The sequence below is a fragment of the Pygocentrus nattereri genome, chromosome 1 (genome assembly GCF_015220715.1).
Source record: "Pygocentrus nattereri isolate fPygNat1 chromosome 1, fPygNat1.pri, whole genome shotgun sequence".
NCBI lineage: Eukaryota > Metazoa > Chordata > Actinopteri > Characiformes > Serrasalmidae > Pygocentrus > Pygocentrus nattereri.
The window spans coordinates 3566422-3585258 of record NC_051211.1 but is presented as its reverse complement, the minus strand read 5'-3'; the positions used below and the strand labels follow the sequence as shown (position 1 = coordinate 3585258).

The window sequence follows — 18837 nt, the reverse complement described above, 5'->3', positions numbered from 1 at the left end:
TCACGTGGAATCGGAACCGGAGTCGACTCCTTCAGCAGGTGCGTGCGAGAAGATGAAGAACACCTGGCTACAATGAAAATGTGCACACACTTAAAATGTTCCCTCTCCTTTCTTTCTTTCTTATTTTGGTTTTGTCTGATTTGGTGTTATATAGAACCCTTTTCAAAACCATTCTATACAGAACCATATGCAACTCATTCTCCATCAATTTCCTGCTGAAAAGAACAATTTAGTCATGCAACGGCTTTTTTCAACACTCATGTTTCTATATAAAATTTAAAGACCTAAAGAATCTAAATTCCTAAAGAACCCTCAAAGAGCCATCTTTTTGTAAGAGTGGACTCATTCAGTGGTCAAGCAGGGTTATGGTTCACCAGCCAACAGGTTGGTGTACTGTGATCCTAAAGCCCTCCCAACATCATAAATCATGATTAAAATTATTACGGTGCTCTGTGACGCATTTGGGAACAAAACCATCATTTTATTTCCTGCCTTTCTTCTCTGTGTCGCAGGAACAAGCACATCACGATTGACCTCGGGACGGGTAACAAGATCAACTGGACCATGGAGGACAAGCAGGAGATGATAGACATAATGGAGACCGTCTACAGGGGAGCCAGGAAATGACGAGGTCTGGTGGTGTCCCTCCAGACTACTCCACCAAATACAGATACTGATGCCCCCTCTTTCATTCATTCTCCAGTCTACTCATTGCCATGTCCTCTTCCCGGATTCCTCCATGGGACTGTTTTTATATGGACAGTGAAGTGGCCTTGTGTAGGATTTTATTTAAAGGACTCCCCCAGTGTTGCAGTTACCATCAGAAACTGCTCCAGCGCACCTTTTCTGTTTTTCCTCTGTGTTGTGAATAAGTATTTCTAAGAAAAGTGTTGAAGGAAATTCTGAGGGACGCACTGAAGGAATGCAGTGTTTGATAAGCCGTTTTAGTTCATCTGCTACAGCGAAGAGGCTTTGTCACATTAAGTGAAACCTCAGTTTATCCAGCTCAAGTTAAAACTGACCAGTAGTTATGAACTTGATGGAGCAGCTTTAATACTAAACTCACTAAACTCAGCTTTACACACACGTTCCTTAAAAGACTGTCTAAGAAAAGGGGTCACAGTCTAGAACACATTCATGCTCTATCCTCATGTTTGGAGGACCAGATTGATCCAGCAAACACACCCCTGTTATGCTTCCATACTTGGAATGAAGGTTCTGTTGGTACATTTCTTGTTCATTGAGGTACAGTGTAAGTGTTCCCTCAAGAGGTTCTGCAGTGGTTCTAATTGTGAACCTTAAAATCAGTTTCTCCAGGTGAAAAGTTGGTATTTGGACCTTTTTCATAACCGAATGTTTTAAAACAGAACAGTAGAATAAAAGCCTGGAGGCGAGGCGGGGTGTGTGGACTCAGTACAGCTTAGAACAGATCATTTAAGCGGTCGGGGTGGAGGTATAGCAACCATCCATACTAAAGCTTTAGGCGTGAACCAGAAAGTAGGACCTACATTTTCATCTTTTGAAGTTCTTGTACTTAATATACTTGAGCAAGGAACAAATAAACATTCATTTTTATTAATCACAATTTACAGGCCACCCGGTCCGTATTCTCAGTTCTTACAGGAATTCGCTGAGTTTCTATCAAGCCTAATAACGTTTTCAAGTAAAATATTAATTGTCGGAGATTTTAATGTCCACATAGACAACCCTCACGACACATTAAGTAAGGCATTCATATCTATCATAGACTCCATGGGATTCACCCAAATTATAAAAGGGCCCACACACTACCTCAACCACACTCTAGACTTAATACTGACCTTTGGTGTAGACATAGTTAACTTAGCCATTCTCCCCCAGAGCAAAGCCGTCTCAGACCATTACTTAATCTCATACAAAATCCAGTTTAGTGGTAATGTGCGTTCATCACCATGTTATCAGGTTAAGAGGACTATAAGTTCCTCCACAGCTGGCAGCTTTATCAGAAACCTCCCGCAGTTATCAACTTCAGTCAGCAGTCCATCTAATCCTACTGAATTAGATACTATGACCAAATTCCTAGAGGATACTCTTCGATCTACGTTAGACAGTGTAGCTCCATTAAAAAGCAAAATAGTACGGCAGAAAAAACTCGCCCCTTGGTCTAACGATCACACTCGAGCTTTAAAACAGACTGCCAGACAACTAGAGCGAAAATGGCGTCCGACTAAATTAGAAGTGTTCCAGTCCGCCTGGAAGGAGAGCCTTATAGACTATAGAAGAGCTCTTACTGCAGCATGCTCAGCCTATCTCTCCTCTCTCATAGAAAACAATAAGAACAATCCTAGACTATTATTTAGCACAATTTCTAAACTAACAGAGAACAAAAGAGTCACTGAACCCCAGATGACCAGATGGCCTATAGCAGCAATGATTTTATGAATTTCTTTAGTGATAAAATCGAAAAAATTAGACCGAAAATTCTGAATGCACAGTTAAACTCCACAAACATGCTGGCTTATAAATCCAGTCTAGACCCTGAGAATATTAGAGTCACTGCAGATAGGCTGGAATCGTTTACATTACTCCAAGAAAATGAACTAGTCAAAATAGTTTCTTCTGCAAAACCATCGACCTGTATTCTAGACCCAATTCCTACAGGTCTACTCAAGGAAATCTTATCAGAAATAACTAAGCCTATTCTGTCAATAATAAACTCCTCTCTTAGTCTCGGATATATATCACAAAAATTTTTAAACTTGCAGTAATTAGACCGCTGATTAAGAAAGCTAACCTCGATCCCTGTGAACTATCAAATTATAGACCTCTCAAATCTCCCCTTTATATCGAAGATCCTGGAAAAAGTGGTAACCAAACAATTAAGCTCTTATTTGCATAGGAATAATCTACATGAAAAATTTCAGTCTGGTTTTAGGCCACATCATAGTACAGAAACAGCATTAGTAAAAATTATAAATGATCTTCTATTATTCACGGACCAAGGAAATGTGTCGTTGTTAGTCCTCCTTGACCTTAGTGCAGCATTTGACACAATAGACCACTCTATCCTACTAGATAGACTAGAAAACCTTGTAGGGGTAACAGGAACAGCTCTTTCCTGGTTCAGGTCCTACCTCACTGATCGATATCAGTTTGTTAATGTAAAGGGTGAATCATCTGTTCGTGCAAACGTAATGTATGGTGTTCCACAAGGCTCTGTTTTAGGACCTATATTATTCACAATATATATATGCTACCACTAGGCACCATTATCGGTAAACACGGCATAAATTTCCACTGCTATGCCGATGACACCCAGTTATATATATCAAGCAAACCAAATGACAAAATTAAACTTGGCATGATTGAGGACTGTATAAAAGACATAAAAGATTGGATGTCAAGCAATTTTCTGCTACTTAACTCAGACAAAACAGAGGTCCTGCTTCTGGGTTCAAAATTAGCCAGAAACAAACTGTCTAATTTAACACTTAATCTCTCAGTTTCATCAAGCTTATCTGTTAAAAATCTTGGTGTCATGATAGACGCTGATCTATCCTTCGACACACATATAACTAATATCTCTAGAACAGCCTTCCTGCATCTCCGCAACATTGCTAAATTAAGAAATGCATGATCCCTACAGGATGCAGAAAAGCTAGTTCATGCATTTATTACTTCAAGGCTAGATTATTGTAATGCCCTGCTGTCTGGATGTCCCAGCAAAAGCCTTAACAAGCTTCAGCTAGTCCAGAACGCTGCAGCCAGAAAGTTCGACCATATTAGTCCAGTTTTATCAAACCTGCACTGGTTACCAGTCAAATTTCACATCGATTATAAAATTCTATTACTGACACATAAAGCTCTAAACGGGCTCGCCCCTCAGTACCTGAGTGAGCTCCTCTCCCACTATGAACCATCATGCCTACTTAGATCACAAGGTGCTGGCTTACTACTGGTACCTAGAATTAATAAAGTTACATCAGGAGGGGAAGAGCTTTCTCATACAAAGCCCCCCAGCTCTGGAATAATCTTCCTGCTAATGTTCGGGAATCAGACAGCCTCAATCTTTAAGTCTAGGCTAAAAACTTTTGTACAGTCAAGCATTTGGTGATTAGTCTTCCCTGTCAGGTCTAGACCTGCTGGAGTCTCCACTGCTCTGTTTTACTGTAACCTGTGGTCAGCCACTCTTTACAGAACTGTTTTTTTCTTTCTTTTCTCTGCCGAGCTGATCAGCTGCCCATCCTGTGCGTCTGATGCTGTTGCCTCTTCTGCCTTGATTGGTGCCGCTGCTCACCAGCCTTCCAGACCAGTTTGACCACCACTGAACTTCTTGCTTTACAGAGCTGTGCAATCCTCACCCTCAGATCTTTTCTTTTCCCACTTTACTATAATACTTCATACTAATAATGTTTGCTATCTGGTGTCGACCAGAGGAGGATGGGTTCCCCTTCTGAGTCTTGGTTCCTCTCAAGGTTTCTTCCTCTTTTAGGGAGTTTTTCCTTGCCACCGTCGCCACTGGCTTGCTCATGGGGGCTCGGACCCGGATTTTCTCTCCTTTTCTTTTCTCTTCTCTCTGTAATACTGATTGTTTTGTAAAGCTGCTTTGTGACAACACCTGTTGTAAAAAGCGCTATATGAATTAATTTTGCTTGCTTGATTTCAGTGGATCATGGCTCAGTTATGTTCCCTGACTAAGGGACTGAGATGGAACCCCAATAAAATGGTTTTGTTTGAGAGTGTAGACTGAACAGCTTGTGGCACAACACAAAAGCATGTGGACTTGTTTGAAGTCAAAAACTGAAGTACCTGAAGAACAGACCAACATGCAAAAACAGTGTAGTTCAAAATGAGCCTTTCTGAACGCTCATTGCACCACCAGACTTTTAATAAGGCACATTTAAATGAACGAGTCTCAAAACATTGAATTTAAAAGTGCTTGACTTTTAATTGAGAATATGAGTTCAACACATCTGCAGCTGTGGTAGATGAAGACTGGAAGGGAAGTAAAAAGAAAGTGTTAGTGTTCATTAAATACATCAAAACATTTAACCAGTGATTATGAATAGGGAAAAAAAAAAAAAAAAGCAGTACAAAGCACAGAGTTTCTCAACTCCATTACTGTGTGTGAGCTTGCATCAAGTGCTATATTTGAGCCTATTAAACTACAAATCCTGGCCAGAGAGTTGGAGCTGGCTTCTCAGACGCAGTTTAAGCTTGGAATAAATAAAGTATTTAGCATTAACTATACAATTTGCATTGTGAGTTTTGGGGATTTGGACCTCTCTGGTAGAAGTGTGTAACTGCAGGGGGTGTGGTATCTGCAAGGTGGGAGGGGCCTGTTAAACCATTACAACTGCTTTAGGGTGGATACATTACAGCAGACAAAGTGGAGAGACGGAGTCACTCAAACAGAAGCGAGTCATCAGATGAGAACATGCCAAAAGCCAGCGTTAGCAAGTTTGCTGAAAGACTGTCTATTCAGCAGTTAGACACCAGATAAAAAGAGAAGATGCTCTTTATGATCTGGTTTACCAACAAAGGTAAGAGTTGAATCCTCACTGCTGGCAAAACCCAAAAATAAATTGTCAAAATAAAACTGATAGATTTGCATACAAACCATGTGTATGAATAATTATTAAAAACACACCTTGCCATCAAAGCAGGTCTCCTTACACGGAGTCTGGGACGGCATACAGACCTCGGTAGAGCACATGAAGTAGATCTGTGAAAGGAGGGAAAGACATTGAGCATCTGAGACCTATTAAATCATCTCAGAACAGAAGGGGGATTACTGCACCTCCTCATTGAGGTATTTATTGGTGGACTTGTCCATAAACTGGAAGGCCTTCACTTCAAAACGCCGCACGTGGGGATCCTGCGATTGGCCGGCCACGTAGAGGATCGAGATGTTGTCGGAATCGAGAGGGTTGGGGCAACTGCAGGACAAAAACCAAAGAAGCCTAGAGTGGATGCAATACAATCCGACACTGCCGCCTCTAACCAGGCCAATCAGGCAGTGTATTCATAACCATTTCATTCAATAACAGTTTAAGGGTGGGTGTTCCCATCACTGAACTCAGACTCAAGAACAGTATTTTACAGCAAGCCACTCTGAATGACTGCATATAGAAGCGGCAATAATAGAATATGGCCTCATTAGAGCTGGACACAGCCTGGATCCTTACATCACTTTAGTCTGTACAGAATAAGGGGATGATTGTCACATGTGGGGTGTTTCCAAGGTAATTAGTGTGGTCACTGATGGCTCTTCAAGGGGGTCAACAGTGCTGCTACTGATACAAGCCCAACATGGTAACTAGGAAACGACATGCACTGCAGTTTTAAATGCATGATTGCCACAGCCTTCTACTTCAAACCTACCCCTCATACAGCAGCACCAAGGCACTCTTAGCAGAGCGAGGGTAGGCCACGCAGTAGTGCACCACCAGAGTGGCTTTAGGGTTGGGAGCGTTTATTCGCAGTTCCAGGTACACAGGTTTACCCAGGAGAACTTTCAGGGGCTGGTGATCCTCAGAGCAGAATTTGGTGAAGGTCTCATCTGCAAAAAATAAAAAGGATTTAGGAATGGGTTTAACAGGAGTTCAGTTAATGTGCATTTGAAACAGAGTGGAAGAAGTGTGTTATGTAGGCAGATATACACAGCCACTTCATTAGGTGCTAGTAAAAGGTTGGACCCCCCTTTTGCCTTCAGAACTGCCTTAATTCATCTGGAACCAGTCTGCCCATTCTCCTCGGACCGCTCACATCAACAAGGCATTTTCGTCCACACAACTGCCGCTCACTGGATATCTCCCCTTTTTCAGACCATTCTCTGTAAACCCTAGAGATGGTTGTGCGTGAAAATCCCAGTAGATCAGCAGTTTCTGAAATACTCAGACCAGTCCGTCCGGCACCAACAACCATGCCACGTTCAAAGTTGCTTAAATCCCCTTTCTTCCCCATTCTGATGCTTGATCTGCACTTCTTGACCACCTCTACATGGCTGGTGAGTGCAAGCTGTAGTAACCGATCAACTAGGGGCATTATTTACTATTCTTCAAGTTATTCTATGCAGGTATAGAAGTGAGTGTCCCTCCACAACTGCTGGGCACTCTGGGGGCACATTAAAAACACATGCCAGTTGAGGAGCAAAGAGGGAAAGTGTATGCAGAGTTAGAGCAGTTCTGAAACCTAAAGCTAAAAAAGTCACCCAACATCATGATCTCATCTTTAGCCCAGAGGACACAGCATCCATGGTTTCCAAAGAGAATTTGATCTGTTGGACTACTGGACACTTTTCCGCTTCAACTCAAATGAGCTCAGGCCCAGAGAAGGTGGCAGCATTTCTGGTTCTTCACATGGTAGAGTTTTAACTTTCATTTGTTAACACAGCGATGAAGTGGGTTGCTCTTAAGAAGAAAATATTTTACCCTGCGCAATCCGAAGCTGGACTCCATACAGTCCCTTGGCCCTCACCAAGGCTGGCAGGCTGGCACTCTTCACCATGTATCCAGCACTAGCCCAGCCCTTCATCAAACGGCTTTGAGAAGCCTGCGGCGCCAGAGGGTCTGCAAGGACCGGAGAGTCCGCAAGGTCCAAACTGCCCTTTGAGTAGCGACACTCAACCATAAGCCTGAAAGGAAACAGCATTTAATGTTAGCTACACACCACAGATTCAAAAGACATCAGAATACCAGATTAGACGTTTAACAGTATTATATACCAGCATTATGTTACACATTGCATGTGCAAACCGTAACATGACATGTTTACAGACTGGCCTGCACCATTTTGATGAAAAACCTTCAAAACATCCTGGCTCAACTTGCATTTTTTATTTTCCAAGTAAAACATCCTCTACAGCTTCAATGTGGCATTAATGCAGGTTGAGAAAAATACAATATAAAATGTGCCATTACTTTTTAATGCAGTTATTTGCTGAACTTGCCTTTGAAGAATGTTGCCTTTGCAAATTAAGATCAAGATTAAGTGACCCTTATAAGTCCCACCATGGGGAAATTTCACCTCTGCATTTAACCCATCCGTGAAGTGAACCACCACACACACGGGGCAGTGAGCACACTTGCCCGGAGCGGTGGGCAGCCCAATCCGCAGCACCCGGGGAACAATTGGGGGTTAGGTGTCTTGCTCAAGGACACCTCAGTCATGTGCTGTCGGCTCTGGGGATCGAACCGGCGACCTTCCGGTCACAAGGCTGGATCCCTAACCTCCAGCCTATGACTGCCCCAACATGGAAAATATGCAAAATTGGTCATGTTAGCCCTCCTTCCAAAGCCACAGGCCCAAAACCCCCAATTAGTCACCACAATTAAACCTGAACAAGCTGGCTACAACACCTCATTCGTAAAAAATGCGCTGTTAAAAGCCAATAGTGACCAACTTGAGAAACACTCAAAGCAAAACGCTTCCTCAAAACTACAACGCAGACATTGAACATCCAGATTACATACAAGATAAGCCACAGCTAGCTGGTATATTAGTGTTAGAATAAGCCAAGTCAAAGTTCATTTATATACTATATTATATAACTATAATCAACTACATAATTCTGGAAAACCTCTTGCTTTTTCCATCCACTTTGTTCAAAGCCTTTTCCACTTCCATTTCATTTTTCTTTAGCATTCAAGTTGTTGGAACCTGGGCAACTTCCCCTGCCATTTTGTGAGCAGAGCTGGGCGATATGGCCAAATTTTTTCACGAAACAAAATTCATATGTTTGATATCAATACATGTCACAATAAAGGTCAAATCATTTCTTTCCAGTTTGAAGGCTGATTTTTGCTCCTGGGTGGGGAAACGGGTTTAAACCATCCTTTATGGTCAAAACACGACAAACACCCACTCAAACAGTGGAACATTTCACAGATGTCATGGGACAGCGGGAGAAAGTGCCCGATTAGTCGTTTTTACCAGCTGGAAAGGCACGGCTGCAGTTTTTGTAACTCAATTTAAGAAAAAAGTTTTTTGCCATGTGGTGAGGAGTGCGCTGCCATCCCGTTACAAAGGGGGAAACAAGGGCCCCAACAACAACGCTAAACATCGCAGCATTCAGACAAGCTAGCAGAAGTCTGGATATCGCTGTTCTATGGGAGCAGTTTAAGGGGTGAACCTCAATACATCGGACGCTCACCATGTAAAAGCTTTAACTGCAGTGTGTCTCAGGCAAGACAGTCTTCCCTTTAGGTACATTTAAACTGAAGTCAGTGTTAGCATCTCATTTGATCTACAGTATCAATACAACCCCCCCGACTCACCTGACAGGAATATCCCTGGTAATGATGCCGTACTGCAGGACGCGCTTCCTGATTGGTGACTGCACTTCAGCCAAGTAAACGGTTGTTTCTCCAATTTGCTGATTAACAAAAAGCTCAAATTAGTCCTTAATTACAGAGTTAAAGTCAAAGGGGCACGTTACAAAAAGTCACAGCTGGAAAATCTCACGTAAGAATGTGTTCCACACTCCGTCACCCCAAACTTGAAAACGGCAAAGTCTCTGTTGGCAATGACTGGTTTACAGCTACTCCTCCCCACCACCATCAGACGTGCAGGGTTTATGGGCAAACCAGCAACGTTGGAGGGAACGACAAAGATGAACTGCCTGTCGGCCAAACATACTTAAATGGGAGAGGGAGAAGAAAATGGATAAGTCAAACTTGGCTGCATAGAAACAGAGCGAGGAAGTACAGTTCAACAATTTGTAAAAATGTAGTGAATAAAAAAAAGGGTCATTAAAAAAAACCAAAAACCCACTCCATATTTACTACATCTACATATTTAGAGAAATGTGTCCATATGAAATTACACACCACCCAAGAGAAGCTGAAAATTTAAAATTTATGACTAAATTACAATTTCTATAATTGTGTACAAGTTATACTCCTGTATATGGAATAACTGTACTCATTGTGAGTTTTGAGAATTAAACCCTTCCAGCAGAAGCACCACATTCCTAAAAACCTGAAAAAGATGCAAGAACAGCTGCACAATCCCTTGAAAAATGTACAAATACTTGGTGGACCAAGCAGATTTAGTCGCTGCACTTTGATGTTAATCAATTTCAAACTGTTTAAAATGTGCATTTGCACCCTTGCTCTACATGCAACAAATACTGTATGGATCAATTTACCATCCATGGGGTAGTAACAGGCGAAAGTCGCCTCGTCTCTGCAGCATCCTCTCCTCAGACACTCGGCAGCTGTAGTCCCAGGACGACCACACGGCAATCTCTGACCACTAGGAAAGCTGCAGCCTGCAAGGAATGTGACATTAGACTGTTCGGAATGAATTTAGTACATTATTATACATCCTTAAACAATACAACCACTACCAAATAAGTCACTGTATATGGGCTAGTGTACCAATTAAAGGAAAAACTGGAGGCAGCAATTCAATGGCATCAGTGGTAGAGTCAATTTTACTCAATATGCTATTAAACCAGAAAATTCAGCATCAATATTTTAAACAAAATATTATATAATACTCTCTTTTGGCCAAAATGCAAGGACAAGTGTATTGCTACTGTCAAAAAAACTGGGGTCCCAACTCTTGCTTACATATGTACATACAACTTCTGAAACTTCACAGGGGCCCCTTTAGTGCCCTTCTGCAGCCCCCTGGGGTCCAGTTTGAGAACAGCTGATGCAAAGAATCAATTTGAAAATCTGCACAGCCTTCTGAAAGTGGGTCATGCAGTACTGTTAGCAGCAGAACAGAGAGCCTCACCTTTTTTGAAGTTTGAATGCAACGCAAGAGATGAGGGCATCGCAGTCACCTGCATACTGGTTGGTGTAGGGGACAGTTGCTCCCATTGGGAAGTGGGCGGTTGAACCCCTGGTGTAGGGAGCAGTGGATCAAATTCAGGAGAGGACAGTGGCTCCACTGGTGTAGGGGACAGTGGCATCCATTGGGGAGTGGAGAGTCGATCCCCTGCTGTAGGGAATAGTGGACCAAATTCAGGAGAGGACAGTGGGTCCAATCGGGGAGAGGAGAGTCGATCCCCTGGTGAAGGAAACAGTGGACCAAATTCAGGAGAGGACAGTGGCTCCACTGGTGTAGGGGACAGTGGCTTCCATTGGGGAGAGGAGAGTCGATCCCCTGGTGTAGGGAACAGTGGACCAAATTCAGGAGAGGACAGTGGCTCCACTGGTGTAGGGGACAGTGGCTTCCATTGGGGAGAGGAGAGTCGATCCCCTGGTGTAGGGAACAGTGGACCAAATACAGGAGAGGACAGTGGCCCCAGTCGCGGAGAGGAGAGTCGATCCCCTGGTGTAGGGAACAGTGGACCAAATTCAGGAGAGGACTGTGGGTCCAATCGCGGAGAGGAGAGTTGATCCCCTGGTGTAGGGAACAGCGGACCAAATTCAGGAGAGGACTGTGGGTCCAATCGCGGAGAGGAGAGTTGATCCCCTGGTGTAGGGAACAGCGGACCAAATTCAGGAGAGGACAGTGGCTCCACTGGTGTAGGGGACAGTGGCTTCCTTTGGGGAGAGGAGAGTCGATCCCCTGGTGTAGGGAACAGTTGACCAAATTCAGGAGAGGACAGTGGGTCCAACCGCGGAGAGGAGAGTCGATCCCCTGGTGTAGGGAACAGTGGACCAAATTCAGGAGAGGACAGTGGCTCCACTGGTGTAGGGGACAGTGGCTTCCTTTGGGGAGAGGAGATTTGATCCCCTGGTGTAGGGAACAGTGGACCAAATACAGGAGAGGACAGTGGCCCCAGTCGTGGAGAGGTGAGTCGATCCGCTAGTGTAGGGAACAGTGGACCAAATTCAGGAGAGGACAGTGGGTCCAATCGGGGAGAGGAGAGTCGATCACCTGGTGTAGGGAACAGTGGACCAAATACAGGAGAGGACAGTGGGTCCAATCGGGGAGAGGAGAGTCGATCCCCTGGTGTAGGGAACAGTGGACCAAATACAGGAGAGGACAGTGGGTCCAATCGGGGAGAGGAGAGTCGATCCCCTGGTGTAGGGAACAGTGGACCAAATTCAGGAGAGGACAGTGGCTCCACTGGTGTAGGGGACAGTGGCTTTCTTTGGGGAGAGGAGAGTCGATCCGCTGGTGTAGGGAACAGTGGAACAAATTCAGGAGAGGACAGTGGGTCCTCTCGGGGAGAGGAGAGTCGATCCCCTGTTGTAGGGAACAGTGGACCAAATACAGGAGAGGACAGTGGCTCCAGTCGCGGAGAGGAGAGTCGATCCCCTGGTGTAGGGAACAGTGGACCAAATTCAGGAGAGGACAGTGGGTCCACTCGGGGAGAGGAGAGTCGATCCCCTGGTGTAGGGAACAGTGGACCAAATTCAGGAGAGGACAGTGGGTCCACTTGGGGAGAGGAGAGTCGATCCCCTGGTGTAGGGAACAGTTGACCAAATTCAGGAGAGGACAGTGGGTCCAATCGGGGAGAGGAGAGTCGATCCCCTGGTGTAGGGAACAGTGGAACAAATTCAGGAGAGGACAGTGGGTCCCATCGCGGAGAGGAGAGTCGATCTGCTGGTGTAGGAAACAGTGCACCAAATTCAGGAGAGGACAGTGGGTCCAATCGCGGAGAGGAGAGTCGATCCCCTGGTGTAGGGAACAGTGGACCAAATTCAGGAGAGGACAGTGGCTCCACTGGTGTAGGGGACAGTGGCTTTCTTTGGGGAGTGGAGAGTCGATCCCCTGGTGTAGGGAACAGTGGAACAAATTCAGGAGAGGACAGTGGGTCCTCTCGGGGAGAGGAGAGTCGATCCCCTGGTGTAGGGAACAGTGGACCAAATTCAGGAGAGGACAGTGGCTCCACTGGTGTAGGGGACAGTGGACCAAATTCAGGAGAGGACAGTGGGTCCAATCTGGGAGAGGAGAGTCGATCCCCTGGTGTAGGGAACAGTGGACCAAATTCAGGAGAGGACAGTGGCTCCACTGGTGTAGGGGACAGTGGACCAAATACAGGAGAGGACAGTGGGTCCAATCTGGGAGAGGAGAGTCGATCCCCTGGTGTAGGGAACAGTGGACCAAATTCAGCAGAGGACAGTGGCTCCACTGGTGTAGGGGACAGTGGCTCCAATCGGGGAGAGGAGAGTCGATCCCCTGGTGTAAGGAACAGGACAACCATTACATGGTAGCATCAATTTTATATACACAATGACATTAAAACTACATTACATACCAATATTTTAGCATGCATATTGAGTATTGAAATATTACATAATTTTCACAAATGTCTGGCCAAAACTAAACAAAACAAAAAGCATTTTGTGCTGTCAAAAAAACCTTGCATCACAAATACCAAGTTCACAGGAAAAGGACAACTTTAATTTAAGTTAATAATACCAGACCAAGTTTGGGGCATTTTTTTGGTCCATTCCTCATGAATTTTACAAACTATATAAAAGGAAAGGCATTTTCAAATTATGACAAACTGAATAATGATAAAAAGGGAGGTTCTGACAGCAGGGATATCCACCCAGTCTCAGCCAGCTCCCCACCACCCCGTCAGATTTACACCCAGCAGTAACATCTGTACAGCCTTCTGAAAGCAAGTCATGCAGTACTGTTCGCAGCAGAACAGGGAGACTCACCTCGTTGTTTGCATTTTGAACGACGCCCAAGAGACGAGGGCATCGCCGGCACATACATACTGGTTGGTGTAGGAGACGGTTGTTCCCATTGGAAAGCCGGCAGTGGAACCCCTGGTGCAGGGAACAGCGGATCAAATTCAGGAAAGAACAGCAGATCCAATGGGGAAGCGGTCAGTGTTGCCAGTGGCAGTGGATCAGGTTGGGGAACGGACACTGGCTCCCCATAGGGAAAGTACAGCTGCACTGCTTGGGGAGGGGATATCTTGACAGCAGGGTAGGACAGAACAGGATGGCGTGAAGATCGCGTTTTTGAAGAGGGCGCGTGACTGGAGTTACTGCAGGACACTGTGACGATCTCAAGCTGCCCAGCGCTGTTACGATACAGGAATCTCAGAGTGTAGCTGCCCTCCTGCAAACATTCATACAAAACCACCACGTTTATACAACTCCTATTCAGTTTGCAGTATCTTAGCCTCACCCAGCATAATCACCTCAGAGAACAGGCAAAGCAGCATCTAGGTTTGTATATCAGTGGTGTAGAAAATGAACTGAAAACATGATCATTTACCTGTATAGTTGATCTAGTTTATTAATGCTGATAAATTAAGAACATGTTGCCCACCTCAACAGTGACAGGACAGCCAGCAAAGTGGATGTGAAGAACAACCCTCCCGTTTTCCCTGGTTAGAGAGTAGTCACAGGCCTCTGGAAGGCCGAAGACAGGATACATTCCTGATGAATCTGAGAAAGAACTCACTGTAACTCAGCATGTCCACGCCAATAAAGCTTCCATCAACCGATTGGGAAAACTTGCATCAGGGCAAACAGCGTTTAGGAGACTTTTAGTAGAGGTTAAAAGCATTTAGGGGAGTTCAGGAGCTCCTTTTCCATTCCACTAACTGAGCTACATGTAGTAAAGTAAAACCAACAGATGTGTCCTTTGCAAAGCTCTTCAAGAGGAAAGTAATCTTTTCCCTCTGTGCCATTTCATCCACTCAGTTAGTTCCCAATTCACTTCATTTGAGTTTAATGTGCTGGTGTGTGTTGAAGCTCCTGAAGCGCTCCACAGCAGAATTAGTAGATAAAATAATCCTCCTTTACAGTAAAATGAAGCTCTGCTGATCCTTGAACACAGTTTAACAGTAAATGGTCTTAAACGCTGGAGTTAATGTAGAACTGCTAATTCACCCTTTAACCCTGAAGATCAGCACAGACTGCTGGTCACCACAGCAACACCGACAACAGTCTCACCCAGCTAGTAGCCAAAGAAATGGCAGAGAGGGAGATTTAAGATGAACATCAATAACTTGGAGACAAAGGGATTAGAGTTGCATTTATAGTCACTCCAGCTGGTTTCTTGATACGATTAATCTGCAACGACAAACTGTGAAACACCCCGTTCCACCTTAAATGCAGCAGCAGTTACGTTCTGGCGCATCAGGTACAATTTAAGGTGGAAAAGGGAACTTTGAACAAGAAGCTGGTCGAAGGGAGAGACGTTTTACAATAAACTGTTCTACTTTTGAAGAGAAGTTTCCTCCCAGAGCTGTTACTCAGCTGAGCTGAAGCTTAAACTAGGGCACAGTTAGACTGCTAGTATATAGCATTATATACTGGTATATTAGAACACACTGATGCACAGGACATAGCTGGTGTTGCGGCTCCCAACATGGTGTGATTTCCATTAAAAGGGACAAAATGGCTCTTAACATCTGGGCACCCACTGCTTGTGTAGAGGAACATGTAGGTGAAAAACGTTAAACAGAACCGCTCCCTGCCCACCTCGGATGAAAAACGTAGGACTGATCGAAACAGCTTGCTTACCAAAGACCTGCATCTCAGAGAGAGAGCCTGGGGGCAAAACTACCGCCATAGCATTTTCACCACAAAACACCAAGTATCTCTGGCCTTCTGCCGAGCCATCCTGCTGCTCTGCGCCTCCTTCATCTAAGGTGCCTTCGCTTGGGTCGATGGCCTGCTCTGAATTCAGGGTCTCAATCATCACACTGCCCTGCCTCAGCCCGCAAGCAAGAGTCAGAAGCAGGAGCAGGACGATGGCAGGCTGCAATGAGGCCATGTTTGAGGTCAAAGGCCCCAAAACTGGTGTGAACTCGCTGCAGCTCCCGACAGCCTTTAATAGACTTGGGAGTCGATTCCGGAAAGAGTCGGTTCTCTGATTCCAGGCACTTTGGAGTTGATTGCCCCCCGTGACGTCATGCTCGGCCATAATAGCGTCGTATGTGCTTAATGTCGTACGTTTTATATCGCTGCACCTCACGGTTCGCCGTGGTTTCGCTGTCTTTGGGATCAAGAATCGAGAAAACTGTGGTGAGGAATCGATTCATAGAGTCGACTCCATTGATAGGCATCACGTGGAATCGGAACCGGAGTCGACTCCTTCAGCAGGTGCGTGCGAGAAGATGAAGAACACCTGGCTACAATGAAAATGTGCACACACTTAAAATGTTCCCTCTCCTTTCTTTCTTTCTTATTTTGGTTTTGTCTGATTTGGTGTTATATAGAACCCTTTTCAAAACCATTCTATACAGAACCATATGCAACTCATTCTCCATCAATTTCCTGCTGAAAAGAACAATTTAGTCATGCAACGGCTTTTTTCAACACTCATGTTTCTATATAAAATTTAAAGACCTAAAGAATCTAAATTCCTAAAGAACCCTCAAAGAGCCATCTTTTTGTAAGAGTGGACTCATTCAGTGGTCAAGCAGGGTTATGGTTCACCAGCCAACAGGTTGGTGTACTGTGATCCTAAAGCCCTCCCAACATCATAAATCATGATTAAAATTATTACGGTGCTCTGTGACGCATTTGGGAACAAAACCATCATTTTATTTCCTGCCTTTCTTCTCTGTGTCGCAGGAACAAGCACATCACGATTGACCTCGGGACGGGTAACAAGATCAACTGGACCATGGAGGACAAGCAGGAGATGATAGACATAATGGAGACCGTCTACAGGGGAGCCAGGAAATGACGAGGTCTGGTGGTGTCCCTCCAGACTACTCCACCAAATACAGATACTGATGCCCCCTCTTTCATTCATTCTCCAGTCTACTCATTGCCATGTCCTCTTCCCGGATTCCTCCATGGGACTGTTTTTATGTGGACAGTGAAGTGGCCTTGTGTAGGATTTTATTTAAAGGACTCCCCCAGTGTTGCAGTTACCATCAGAAACTGCTCCAGCGCACCTTTTCTGTTTTTCCTCTGTGTTGTGAATAAGTATTTCTAAGAAAAGTATTGAAGGAAATTCTGAGGGACGCACTGAAGGAATGCAGTGTTTGATAAGCCGTTTTAGTTCATCTGCTACAGCGAAGAGGCTTTGTCACATTAAGTGAAACCTCAGTTTATCCAGCTCAAGTTAAAACTGACCAGTAGTTATGAACTTGATGGAGCAGCTTTAATACAAAACTCACTAAACTCAGCTTTACACACACGTTCCTTAAAAGACTGTCTAAGAAAAGGGGTCACAGTCTAGAACACATTCATGCTCTATCCTCATGTTTGGAGGACCAGATTGATCCAGCAAACACACCCCTGTTATGCTTCCATACTTGGAATGAAGGTTCTGTTGGTACATTTCTTGTTCATTGAGGTACAGTGTAAGTGTTCCCTCAAGAGGTTCTGCAGTGGTTCTAATTGTGAACCTTAAAATCAGTTTCTCCAGTTGAAAAGTTGGTATTTGGACCTTTTTCATAACCGAATGTTTTAAAACAGAACAGTAGAATAAAAGCCTGGAGGCGAGGCGGGGTGTGTGGACTCAGTACAGCTTAGAACAGATCATTTAAGCGGTCGGGGTGGAGGTATAGCAACCATCCATACTAAAGCTTTAGGCGTGAACCAGAAAGTAGGACCTACATTTTCATCTTTTGAAGTTCTTGTACTTAATATACTTGAGCAAGGAACAAATAAACATTCATTTTTATTAATCACAATTTACAGGCCACCCGGTCCGTATTCTCAGTTCTTACAGGAATTCGCTGAGTTTCTATCAAGCCTAATAACGTTTTCAAGTAAAATATTAATTGTCGGAGATTTTAATGTCCACATAGACAACCCTCACGACACATTAAGTAAGGCATTCATATCTATCATAGACTCCATGGGATTCACCCAAATTATAAAAGGGCCCACACACTACCTCAACCACACTCTAGACTTAATACTGACCTTTGGTGTAGACATAGTTAACTTAGCCATTCTCCCCCAGAGCAAAGCCGTCTCAGACCATTACTTAATCTCATACAAAATCCAGTTTAGTGGTAATGTGCGTTCATCACCATGTTATCAGGTTAAGAGGACTATAAGTTCCTCCACAGCTGGCAGCTTTATCAGAAACCTCCCGCAGTTATCAACTTCAGTCAGCAGTCCATCTAATCCTACTGAATTAGATACTATGACCAAATTCCTAGAGGATACTCTTCGATCTACGTTAGACAGTGTAGCTCCATTAAAAAGCAAAATAGTACGGCAGAAAAAACTCGCCCCTTGGTCTAACGATCACACTCGAGCTTTAAAACAGACTGCCAGACAACTAGAGCGAAAATGGCGTCCGACTAAATTAGAAGTGTTCCAGTCCGCCTGGAAGGAGAGCCTTATAGACTATAGAAGAGCTCTTACTGCAGCATGCTCAGCCTATCTCTCCTCTCTCATAGAAAACAATAAGAACAATCCTAGACTATTATTTAGCACAATTTCTAAACTAACAGAGAACAAAAGAGTCACTGAACCCCAGATGACCAGATGGCCTATAGCAGCAATGATTTTATGAATTTCTTTAGTGATAAAATCGAAAAAATTAGACCGAAAATTCTGAATGCACAGTTAAACTCCACAAACATGCTGGCTTATAAATCCAGTCTAGACCCTGAGAATATTAGAGTCACTGCAGATAGGCTGGAATCGTTTACATTACTCCAAGAAAATGAACTAGTCAAAATAGTTTCTTCTGCAAAACCATCGACCTGTATTCTAGACCCAATTCCTACAGGTCTACTCAAGGAAATCTTATCAGAAATAACTAAGCCTATTCTGTCAATAATAAACTCCTCTCTTAGTCTCGGATATATATCACAAAAATTTTTAAACTTGCAGTAATTAGACCGCTGATTAAGAAAGCTAACCTCGATCCCTGTGAACTATCAAATTATAGACCTCTCAAATCTCCCCTTTATATCGAAGATCCTGGAAAAAGTGGTAACCAAACAATTAAGCTCTTATTTGCATAGGAATAATCTACATGAAAAATTTCAGTCTGGTTTTA

At 44.0% G+C, this 18837-nt stretch overlaps 1 protein-coding gene and 2 long non-coding RNA genes across 3 annotated transcripts; 2 read left to right on the top strand and 1 right to left on the bottom strand.

Annotated features, from left to right (window-relative positions):
* Window positions 1–139: 139 nt before the first annotated feature.
* LOC119263663 lies at window positions 140–695 on the top strand. The gene is made up of 2 exons (XR_005130438.1): window positions 140–384; window positions 513–695. It is a non-coding gene; the product is annotated as an uncharacterized LOC119263663 (long non-coding RNA).
* A 4207-nt stretch (window positions 696–4902) lies between these two features.
* LOC119263886 (zona pellucida sperm-binding protein 4-like) lies at window positions 4903–11825 on the bottom strand. The gene is made up of 9 exons (XM_037540765.1): window positions 10726–11825; window positions 10130–10252; window positions 9445–9617; window positions 9258–9355; window positions 7413–7615; window positions 6364–6541; window positions 5780–5918; window positions 5630–5704; window positions 4903–4974 (listed from the first exon to the last, which is right to left on the bottom strand). The coding sequence occupies exons 1-9, from the start codon at window positions 10901–10903 to the stop codon at window positions 4909–4911; spliced, it is 1233 nt and encodes a 410-aa protein (XP_037396662.1). The 5' UTR covers window positions 10904–11825; the 3' UTR covers window positions 4903–4908.
* Window positions 11826–16063: 4238 nt separating this feature from the next.
* Window positions 16064–16619, top strand: LOC119263894. The gene is made up of 2 exons (XR_005130614.1): window positions 16064–16308; window positions 16437–16619. It is a non-coding gene; the product is annotated as an uncharacterized LOC119263894 (long non-coding RNA).
* Window positions 16620–18837: the final 2218 nt, after the last annotated feature.